Source organism: Gavialis gangeticus, unplaced genomic scaffold (genome assembly GCF_001723915.1).
Source record: "Gavialis gangeticus isolate Ggan-Ray unplaced genomic scaffold, GavGan_comp1, whole genome shotgun sequence".
Lineage (NCBI taxonomy): Eukaryota > Metazoa > Chordata > Crocodylia > Gavialidae > Gavialis > Gavialis gangeticus.
In genome coordinates, this window is record NW_017729032.1 from 205,983,037 (window position 1) to 205,994,963 (window position 11,927).

The 11,927-nt window shown below is 43.3% G+C and overlaps 1 protein-coding gene across 1 annotated transcript in view; it reads right to left on the reverse strand.

Moving 5' to 3' along the window:
- Nucleotides 1-11,927, reverse strand: part of TRAPPC10 (trafficking protein particle complex 10) — a 92,128-nt gene that overhangs the window by 51,857 nt on the left and 28,344 nt on the right. The window contains exons 2-6 of the mRNA XM_019524026.1: nt 10,747-10,828; nt 10,259-10,394; nt 6,615-6,811; nt 4,213-4,408; nt 1,061-1,172 (exon numbers count right to left, since the gene is read on the reverse strand). Of these exons, the coding sequence (XP_019379571.1) occupies nt 1,061-1,172; nt 4,213-4,408; nt 6,615-6,811; nt 10,259-10,394; nt 10,747-10,828 (723 nt within the window). The remainder of the gene's footprint in view (nt 1-1,060; nt 1,173-4,212; nt 4,409-6,614; nt 6,812-10,258; nt 10,395-10,746; nt 10,829-11,927) is intronic.

An 11,927-nucleotide genomic window follows, 5' to 3' on the forward strand; every position in this document is an offset into this window, starting at 1 on the left:
GGGGGGGGGGGGGGGGGGTGTTCCCCTGCAGCTTATCCTGCCAACCGCTGCAGCCACTTCTGCTCCACTCCCTGGCCAGTGCACTTGCAGGGGGGCATCAGCACTCCCACCTGCCTCCCCTGCCTGTCACCTAAGCAGCAAGCATGGCCAGTCAGGGAGTGCACATGCACCCCCTATGCATCGCCACTGTGGCCAACTAAATAAGAAAACTGGCTTGCAGTGTATTTCTGAGCAATAGAACTATTACTATAAATGTAAATAGCAAAAGGAATTTGTACTTGAGGATAACTTAAATATTAAAAAAAAAATGGAGACACATTAACCAGGCTCTGGGAACAGTTAAAGGTCTAGAAGCAGATGAAGACTCAATATTATATAGCAAGAAGAGGGGGCTGCAGCAGTGGAAACTTATGGAAAAATATCAGAGGGAGCCAGCACCCCTCAGTGCGCTGCAGCAACCTGGCAGGGCAGCAACAAGTTTGAGGGGCACTGTCTACTTGAAGGGCTGTGGGCAAGATGGCTGCTGCTCTGCTACTCCTACCCTTTGCCACTGATTGGCTGCAAGAGCTGCCTGTCATGTGGTCCTGCACCTCTCCATCAACCAGCAGGAGAGCAGGGCTGCATGATGGACAACCCTTGCAGCCAACCAGTGGCAAAGCCACATGACATGCAGCCAAGGAGTGGGGCCACTGGGACCCCTCAGCCAGAGGCATGGGGGGGCACAGAGCACATGGGAAGAGGCCTACTGTGCTCTGCCTGTGAAATGGCAGCCCAGGACTGTGTTCTACCTGCAAGCTTAGGGGGCAGCCCCTGTGAGTTAGGTAGGTCCCTACTAATGGGTAGACAGCAAAGCTTGAAGCCACAGCCTGTGTGCGTCTGTAACTCATGCCTAACGGAGTCAGCAGGCAGAGTGGAAAGAGTCCCACTCCAGTTCCAGAAGTATAATGGAGAAGAGGGAAGACCATGTTTATGGCTCTGGCATATCTTAATCTGAGTAGGGCAGGAAACGCAATGAACTGCCCTAGGGCACACATTCCCTTCCTGATTTAAACGTGCTTACCACCAGCACCAAAGTTGACAACATATTGAGAGAACAGGGCATCCAGTTCGTCATATTGCACCAGGGCATCCTCAAACTGCTGCAACATCTCAAAGACAAAGGCCAGTTCTTCCTTTTAACATGCAACCAAAAAAGGCACAGGTTATCAAGAGTGTTGTAGTCACACTTATATTTTAAAAACAACACACAAATAAACAAAAGCAATTCTGAAAAGGACTTTCCCCCATACTTGACCCTGAATATTTGAGCAAATGTACAGTATATTTTTGCTGCAGTTATATCACCAAGTCCCTCTGGGGATACAGTTTTTCCGAAAATACTGCTCTTTCCACAGGGAGTTACACTGGTATAATTATACTAACAAGTTTCCTGTCTATTCAAACCCAAACTCAGTACAGGACAAAATTCATAAGATCTCTAAAACAAGCTAGGAATTCTCAATTGCGAGAAAGCTCCTGAAAACTAGAAGAGGTTATGAGAAAATACTGGCTACTTCCATATATCAAATTCACCCTAATCCAAGATTACTTCAAAATTAGATTCTATATATTAAAAATTAAAGGTGCTATAATTGCCCATAGAAGAAATTAACTAGTGGAAAGTTGTCTTAAATTCATCCCCCTACACCTGTGGTTGGGCAAGTAATAGTGGAGGTTGAAGAGCTAGGCCTAGGGTGGTCAAAATCTGTCCCACAGCCCAGTTCAGGCCCAAGGCAGACTCCATTTTCCAGCAGGTCGTGCCTGCATTGCTGCAGCTGGTTTCCATGCAGACACCAGGAGTGGCAGGGCCGTGACACTGGGGCCAGAGTTTCAGTGGAGACCAGCTTGAGCAGCGCTGGCAGGGTGGGGAGCTGCTCTATGGCTGGGGCCAGGATTTTTGCAGTGGTGACGGTGTGGTCTGGAGCTGAGGCAGAGTCGCGATCTACTGCCTCCACGTCCCTGCCCAGAGTGCATGAGCAGCAGATTGCAGCTCTGCCCCAGCTGTCACTGCCGCAAAATCCTGGCCCTGGCCTTGGAGCACCTCCTTGCCCAGCCTCTGCGCCCTGACAGCGTTGCTTGGGCCATTCTCCATGGAAACCCTGGTCCCACAGTGTCAAGGCCCAGCCATTCCTGGGGTCTCCACGGAAACCAGCTAGAGTGACACAGACAAGGACTGCTGGGAAATGGAGTCCGGCCACCGGCTGGACCAGCCATTTTGCCCACCCCTGAGCTAGACCCCCCTCTTTTGCCCTCCCTGACTATCACCCCTGCCACTTGCCCCTCCTGGTACCTACCACCGCTAAGCATCCCCTGCCACATGCCCACCTTCAGGCTGCCCCCTAAATCTCTGCCATCCCCTATGCCTCCATGCCTGTCTTCCAACTCCCTACCTCCCTCCACCTTGCTCCCCCATGCTGCCTCCTCTCCCCTCCAACTTACCTTCTGCTGCCCCAGAGCCAGAGCAGAATTGTAGTCAGTGGAAGAAGCAGCCCTAGCCCAGCCCAGCCAGATCAGGTCAGGAGGACCAGAGCCAGAGCAGAAAGTAAGGGGAAGAAGGGGCAGCTTGGGGGGCAGGGTGGGGAGAAGCTGCATGGTTTGCCCTGTATTCCTCCCCGCCAAGCTGTGCACACTTGTTTCCCCTCTTCTGCCATCACCCTGCAGTCTTCCACAGCAAAGCCATGCTCCCCTGGCTCCACGCCCCCTCCCCCACAAAATGAGCCATTCTAGCCTGGGGCAGGCAGCAGCTCAGCTCCAGCTTCAGCCCGAAGGCCAGAGCTTAGCCCTTGCCTGCCCCAGGCTGGTCTTCGAATACAAGACAAAATTTTCTTTCCCCCCATGTTGGTTGGGGGGGATGGGGACATGCAACAACTTCACCTTGTATTTGAGTAAATATGGTTATTTATTCATCTATTTATGGAGGCACCAATTGCCACTCCACAGTTCAGATTCCATTCTGCACTTAGAGAATGACTTCAGCCTCTTATGAAATATTCATAACCTTTTCCAAAATTCTAGCACTTACTTGTAACTGCTCAGAGAATTTATAGGGCAAATCTGTTAATAGGTTTAAGGGGGTAAAATCAGGTAAAAAATTAGCAGCTGGTGTCACCTTTTGAAGACGATTTGAAAGGGAAATTAAGACTCTCTGGTCAGATAAGAAAATGTTTATCATAAATTAAATCTAATCTGGAACTGCAAAAACAAAATTAAGACATTTGACTCCCTTTAGTTCCCCCTAATGTTGTTATAAGGCATAGATAAGGACATGTCATGTCTGATTTATATGATTTGCCTTAACAGAGAATTTCCCATGCTCAATTCATTTAGTTTGAGGGAAAACACCACCACATCCCTACATTTTAAATTACCAGTACAGGTTTCCCAATTTTAAGGCACGTTTCTGGAGAGTTAATCTGAGCAAATCAGTTTTGCATAATAAGCAGAACCTAGGGAGCGGGTGTGCATAAACAGTTAGAGGCTTAACAAAGACCACAAGAAACAGAGATGAATCTTGCAAATCACAAAAATCCAACAACAGACTCAGACGGAGACAGAACCTTCTATTCAGTTTTAAAAGTGACTACTCCAACAAAAATTAGCTTTCGTTAAAAATGTGAAAGTTCACAGTAGTTCTTTAAATAAATAGTTAAAGAAAATAGATACACTTAGGATCATCCAGACCCAGAATTTTACGAGTTCTGAAAAGTTACATTACTTAAATTTAATCTTAAAATCATTTATATTCTGATAATAATTTAAGCAAATGAAAACTTAGAAATATGTACAGCATACTGAAAGAATAGTTTAACTTTGAGGATTTATTTGAATAGTGATAACAATGCATTTCAATTTAAGAACAACTCTCACCCAAAGCCCTGGAGGAACTAATAAAAGACTTTCTAAAGGACTTTGTACTCGCAACTAAAATATACAACAGCACATTCATTGAGGCTCTTAAGGCACACAGAGAAGTCTGAGCAGATCTTGCAGGTTAACAGAATACCATACACAAGACTGCAACCAAAATGGAACCATTTCCTTAACATAAACCTTCATAGCTTTTTTTAAGAAGCTAGACAGATCTGAGGACATACAGGCAACAAAAATACCTTCAAAAGGACTAAAACAAAGCTAAAATCTTTTAATACTCTTTCTTTAAAAAAGGGTCCATACCTGGACCATGAAATACTCGCAAAAGCTCCACCCTGGTTCAGTCCTTTTTTCTCTCAAAGTTCTCATATCGTCTTCAAACTTGCCTAAGTTTTTGGTAAAAGACATAAGAAGCAATGTCCTGAGTTTTGTCAGGAAGGCGTTCCAGGATTCCTGAGAACGGGAAGAGTCTTTCAAGGGATCAGATAGTACCACACATCTGTAAAGAGATTGATAAAAACTATTTTTGGAAGATAAAATGCAACATGCAGACACAAATATGTTTATATCTCCTTCAGATAAATATATTGTGAACACTGTCAACAAAAGGTAAGAATTATGGACAATATCTACTCCTAACTCTCTATGATTCTAGAAGGGACCGCAGGAGATCATCAACACCATCCCTCCACTTACGGCAAGATTATCCCTAACTACACGATCATACATAACTATTTGTCAAATCTATTCTTAAATCTACATAAACAACCCTGTGTCACAATTATCAGACAATGCCCATAACTGCCAAGAACTCCTTAACCTGCCACAAGTAAAACAGGAGGACAAGAACATTATAAATGTTCTGCTACAAACACAGGAAGTGGTTATTAAAATACACACGAGAAAGCCAGGGAAGAGGACCAGGCCCCCTGCTATAGAGGAAACACTTGGCTCACTTTCCCTCCTTCAGTACATGCTGATCTGATCATGGGCAAGATTCCTTCCACAGCAATCAGTCTAACTCTGGGACACAACCCCTCTAATCAGGAACCTCTGGGTTCTTTAAGTCCAAGCAGGAGCACAGGCACATCCTGGTTAAAATCACTAGCCCTGGCTACAGCCAATACCCAATGCCTCTGAGAAAGGTGGAAAAATACCAATTTCTGTAGCAACAGGGGAAAGAGATTCTTTCCTGGTTCCATGAGGCAATCAGCAAAGCCCAGAAGCCTCGGAAAAGCCAAACACCGTCCATCCAATTTAGGAACTGCAAACATGACTCCATACACGCTAACTGGAGAGCCAGAACTCCTTTTTCTGTCATCCTATCCTCTCCATACATTTACCCCAGCTCCTTTAATCTTCTTTCATAACTAAACTGGTTGTGGAGCTCTGCTTCTCATTCTCCTGCTGCTGAGCATGGCCATCTCTGATTCCCACCTGCTCTGGGCTGCAGAACTCTTCTTGTGATTTCCCAGTAAGCCTGGCGCAAGGGGGAAGGGGTGGCAGGCTGCCTGCCTGCCTCCTGGGCTTCCAATTGCTGCTCTACACTGCCCACTCCAGACACTACTACTTCTAGATCATGCCTGATAAATGCTTATCCAAAATCTTATGGTCCATCCCTTGCAGAATTATTCCCCATAATATATTTGCACTAGGCTCCAACTTATTTCAAGCACCCAGTATAGAGGGACCTCTTATGCTTCTTTAAAATGACTACACAGACTAGAAATATTCACCAGAATGACATGCAGCTCTCTTTTCTGTCACCGCAAATTCTCTGCAATTTAGCACTATTCCCAAATAACTACTCTGCCAACAACATGAAAATCCCTTGCTCAAACCAAACACCACCCCCAATTAAAAAAAATGTTATTCTGATGTAAAATTTTAAAAGAAAAAACTAGACAGTTGCATATTGAACAACACTGGTTATGTTTGATTCCAACTGCTTGCTGAAATCATCCTGTACTATACTGATGCTATCCAGACACAAAACAAAGCACTAACAGCATACAGCATGCTGTAATATACCAGCTTGCCAGTTGCTGTCAGTTTAGATTTATGATCTGGGATTCCCTGGATTTACCCCTTGAGCTTCAAATGCTTATAAAGGCTGACACCTCTTCCACTTAACCTCTTGAAATAATGGAAAACATTAAAAAGGCACAGTATTCATAACAGGTCCAGTGAAGTATTCTGGAAGAAGGAGGAAAAGGAAGTTAACTCATCTTATTAAAAGCTGGCTTGAAACTGTGAGTAGGCTATATCCCTGACTTCTTTTTTCCCAGTCATTACAGAAAAAAAAGTCAGAGTTAAAAAGTGTGTAATTTTCCTATTTTTCTTAAAATAAAAACAGCTGTAGAACTGGGCTTTAATGCAGTGCAACACTGGGAGAAGTAAGTCATATTCTTGCACAAAAATAGTAGTAAAAATTAAGCCTTTCATCTTATAAACTGGTTTTATCATTTTGGTGGGCAGTATAAGCAAATTTTTAGTTTTTCCAGATGAAGTTGACAACTTCTTTTGGTCACTTCATTCATCCTGACTCAGTGTCCCTAAGATTACTTCAGTTTATTTTAAAGCTTTTTACCTTCCTTCAAGATATTCCCAAAGCCATCGCTACTCCAGAAAAAAGGTGAGTCATGTTCTTTTCTTTACTGATTATACCAAAAAAATCGCTTAAAATATTATTAAAAAATTCTTACCTGTCACTCTGCTTGTTACAGAAGTCATTTCTTATTTTATCTACAATCGACGTCCGGGGGAGTATGTTGGTTTTGTTCTTTTTCTTGGCATCACTCTCAACTACCACAATTAGCCAGTCCACAGAACTGTGTGCTTTTAGAACATTCTGCCACTTGGTGATGTCATCCTTTACAGTAGCTTTGTATACTTCTGTGTCCTGAGATTATAAAATCATGAATCACCAAATCAAAAGTCAGAGTCTGGACAGGACTGAAAGACATATTTTGTTATAACAGTGAAAAAAATAAAATCAATTATACCAAGTGGAATTAGTAACAGTAAGATTTTAATTACCAATAGAAGTTGGACAGGATATTAAAATAAGTCTTTGTTCTTGCTCACAGAAATATTTTAAAGTAATGCAAATGAAAGCGTCTCTTAAAACAGTTTTGGGTTTTGTTTTTTGCTTTTTAAAATGTGCCATTTTGCTTCAACTTGGACAACGAACCTTGAAACGTTAATTAGCTGGTCCTCATACATCACTAACTGACATGTACATTTCCCAGTGCTGCCTGAAATTATGGTATTCAGGTATAAAAATCATTAGAGTTTGGGGGGTGGAGGAAAAAAAGAGAGAAAGAGAAGAGAACTTTAAAAAAAAAAAAACAAAGACAGCTCTCATTCAGCAAGAGATAACAGATAAAGTGCATTAGGGAATTTTAAATCTTTCCCTTTTTGTCATGCTGACCTTTACTAAAACAGGAGACTTAAAAAGGCCAATTTTTTCTAAGATTTATTGGTTAATTGGAGTGAAATTGCCATTGTATTACAACTGCATAATATAACAGCGTGCGTATGCACTGTGCTTTTGCGAAAGAAGCCATGAGATCCCTGTACACTTTAGCTTCCCACGTGCTAGTTCTCTGGAATGGGGTTTAGAAAAAACCCTGTCCTAATGGGTCAAACAACTTCATTATAAAAGTATAGCAGGGCAAATAAGCAGACAAGTTTCAAATTTATTTTTCATGCAAGTAACAACTTGATTGCTCATATGTTCATGAAAATCAAATAAGATCAGTGTAGCAGTAATGCCAAAATAATGTAATGTTTAATTAACAGAAATACTTTAAAAAAAATTGATGCCATTTACACGCCTTTAATTTTTATTGAGTCAATCAATGCCACTGAGTCTGTCACCAAATCACCTTTCCACCTCCAAATTAGCAAACCAAGACTCTTTCCAGTAATGACATACTAGATACCCAGCATTCCACATTTTCCGTTTTTACCAAATTTTACTGATAAAATTGTAGTCATTCAGTTATTACCAATTTACACCCATTTTTCAGTTCAAATTCCTGTTAACAGACATGAGGGGGGAATGGCCCATTCCCCACTCATGTTGGTTAACACGGATTTGAATTGAAAAATGGGTGGAGCTGGCAAACTAAAAAGTGCCTGTTACCTGAGCCACAGGTTTCGGGGGGGGGGGGGGGGGGCCCCCCGGGGGGGGGGGGGGGGGGCCCCCCGGGGGGGGGGGGGGGGGGCCCCCCGGGGGGGGGGGGGGGGGGCCCCCCGGGGGGGGGGGGGGGGGGCCCCCCGGGGGGGGGGGGGGGGGGCCCCCCGGGGGGGGGGGGGGGGGGCCCCCCGGGGGGGGGGGGGGGGGGGGGGGGGGGGGGGGGCCGCCCAGCGGCAGCGGCTGGAGCTGCTGCCTTAGGGTGCATGCCTCCAGGCTCTGGTGCAGCTTGGACCCACCCACCCTGGGAGCAATTCTTGTGGCCCTGCCTGAGGTCAGATCTGAGAGCCCTGCACCCCCAGGCAACAACTCCAGGCAGGGCTCCAAGAATTACTCCTAGGGTGGATGGGTCTGAGCTGCACTGGGGTCAGAGCCAGGAGCCAGTTGCTGGGAACTACAAGCCCCACAGCGGGTGGGGAAAAGAGGCAAGTGAGACAGCCTGGCCCCGCTCCTGGCTGTAACCCTGGTACAGCTTGGACCCACCTACTGTAGGAGCCATTTCCGCGGCACCACCACCCAGGGGCACGGGGCTCCCAACTCTGACCCCAGGCAGGGTAGGAGGTGCCAGTGCTGGTGCCAGGCTCAGGTCCCCCCCCATCTTGCCCCCGTGTCTGGCCATGCACCACTTCCTCTTCCCCTCAAATGCCAGGGCAGCCCAGCAGAGGCAGCTGTCAGTGGCTGCAGGGGTGGAGGGACGTGCCCCTGGATCTGCGCACAGGACAAAAGCAGGCTGCTGCTGCCAGCCGGAGCCAGCAGAAGCACTGGGTTCTTCCTAGCGCTTGGCAGCCTGCTCTCGCTGCAGCCTACTGCCGCTGCTGGCTGGGGCAGGCAGTGGCACCAGGCTTTTCCTGGTGCTTGGGGCAGGCAGCAGCCTGATCTCATCCCACATGCAGATCTGGAGCATGCATTGCTCAGGAGGGCCGCAGGTTGGGGGGCTGTGCAGGGCTCTTCCTGAGGGGTGTGCGCCCAGCATTACTCCCTCCCTTCCCACCAATTTTTCTCTGATTTAAACCAATTTTTTTCCCCCCTTTTCTTCCTTTTATCCCGATTTCATGTCAGTTTTTGTTTTGAATGAAAGAAACGTACAGGCTGTGGAGTTCCCCAAGGTTCAGTCCTTGGACCAGTGCTGTTCAATGTCTTCATCAGTGACTTCGATGAGGACATGGAGAGCATTCTGTCCAAATTTGCGGATGACACAGAATTATAAATTCCCGGATTTTTTTAAAATAAGAACAGAGAATGCAGAACACTATAAATACCTCATTATTAAATGCTAGTTATGAGTGTAACCATTCATTAATACTTAATTTTTAATTGAGAACTTCTGCAAATGAAACCATGTTATGTTAAAATATAACGCTAATGAGATCTAAAGCTTTAAATAAGTGTAGTTAACACGTTTTTACCCTTCAAAAACTTTAAATGCTTAGTAATGTGTTAACCTTTTTATCTTGATGTATAATTAACAACTTGCATTTTGTTGTTGTACTTCTTCAGTTCTTCTATCAGGTCTAAGTTTTCAGATTTTCTGTCACTTTTTAAAATTTAAAAATACTCATAATGTCATTAATTTACTAATCTGCTCATAGTGTGCTGCATATCATTTCACTTTGTTCCTTCCCAAAAAGTGCAAGAAAGTATCATAAGGTTCTAGTGATTTGAGAATATCAAGAAGGCCTAAAGCTGCATCCTTTCCAGTGTCATCTAACTTGCCTATTATAGTGAAGCAAGTTAACCCCTCAGTCTCCAGTGACCCTTGTAGTAAGAAACAAAGCAAATACAAATATAAAAAAAAGAGTATGTGGGAGATACCCATCCCAAATATCAAAATTATGAACAGAAGGAGTGCCATAATGGGTCAGACCAACTGTCCATCTAGTCTGACATCCTGTCTCCAACAGTGGTAGGAGTGGATGCTTTAGAGGTAGAGCATTAAACTGAGTATATCTAGAGCAACTTATCCCCTGTTCATTATCCTCCCTGGCATCCAGCAGCATTGATTTAGAGATGGCACAGAAAACATGTCCAAATAGTCTGTGCTATTTAACTGGGATATGGCAGAATAAAAGGTAACTCTCTTAGTTTGCCTCCAATCCCAGACATGCCCACTACCCATTTTTCATACTTAAATGTTTTCCTAATACTTACACAACATTCTGTCCAGTAAATATGAAGAAAGGGAAAGGTCAAAAGAGCCTTATTCCCTTCTTTGGGTAGCAGCTCTTCTTTAAATTGAACAAAATTAGATTCTAAGTGAATCATCTTAGGAGCACGGCCGTAAGACCTGTAGAGTTTTAAAAGAATTGAAATTAGTGACTAAGAAATAAGTAGAAAAATTATAAGAAAAAGTGACAGGATGAAAATGTATGTTGGCAAAGAAAGGCGAGTTTAGTTGTTATTTTTTGGAAACTCAAAAATCTTGACGAAGCTTGCTACAGTCTGATATGCCAAAAGTCAGCTCAAGAACTCATCAAGAAAAGGAACTGGAACACTTCAGCTGACATCCCTTTGCCACTCAGCTTCCACATCCAATTCAATTCACAGCAAGAACCTGTTATAACATGCAATTACATCAATATCACACTTTAAGTCCAATGACAATCAAAATATGTTGCTATAAAAAAAGAATACTCTACCTTCTCCATTCCATGGGATCTCTTGGCAGCTGCTGAGAAAGCATGGGGTATACGGATGTAAATAAGTTCTGATCTCCAGCACCTAAAAGTTAAAGATACCCACTTTTAAAAACAAACCCCCATTCAAAAGTAGAACAAGATTTAAGAATTAAACATTTATCAATGGTTTAACAAGTAGCTATTTTGAAAGCTCTGCTGAAACTGAAGTCCAGGGTAGATTTTTTGCATTCAAAATTACGAGCGCACTGTAGCACAGCAGAACATAGGTTTCTTGAAGATTCAGCTGAAAATTCTTCTATGTGGCAATATAACCATGCATCCAACATAAAAAAAACCAAAACTAACAAACATGCAATGGTTACCACCCACACAAATACCAACATGGCTAACCCAATTTCAAAGAAGCTACAAGCCAGCAACTTCTCAACCACAGCCAGAGGTCCAACCCAGGGCTGGGGGGAAATTTGGAATGAAGGGAACAGCCTTCAAAAACTGACTGCCACAAGTAAGCTTCTATCTTCCTCCTTTTAAAAGCAAAGCATTGTCACTCATGGATGTCTTAAATCAACTGTTCATCCTCCTTTCCCTTAAGCATTCTCTTTCCACTCCCAATCCAAAAAGTGGGAATGACTAGTGTTCTAACTTTCAAGAATAGTATTCAAACTATATGTTTTACAGGAAAGCTTAGATTTTTAGTTATTATAATAATAATAATAATAATAATAATAATAGAACAGAACCAACCAGATAATAGTTCCAAGTGTGTTGTACTTTAGAACTAAAGAATAATATTATCCAAAACTCAAGGAAAGCATAGAATATTTAAAATAAGCAACATCTTTTGATTATAGTCATCTAAAATGATGCATTCCCCTATTCCAAGGCATTATCAGGTTAATTAGGAAGACCAAAAAAGAAAGAAAATTTCTATGTTTACAAACAAATGCCTTCTTTAACTTGTCTTCCTGTCTACAGATAGGAGAACAGTTCCATTTTTAAATGTTTCAAAAACAATTTTTCGATTGGAACTGTTGCTCCACAGATTTTGGGCAAATTTTGCTCAGTTTATTTTTTAGTAAAATGTATAAGAAAGCATCAGCCACCATCATCTACTATAGAAGTAATCCCAGTAATAACTATCCAAATAGGTGATATTTGAGTCACTTTTCGGGGGGGGGGGG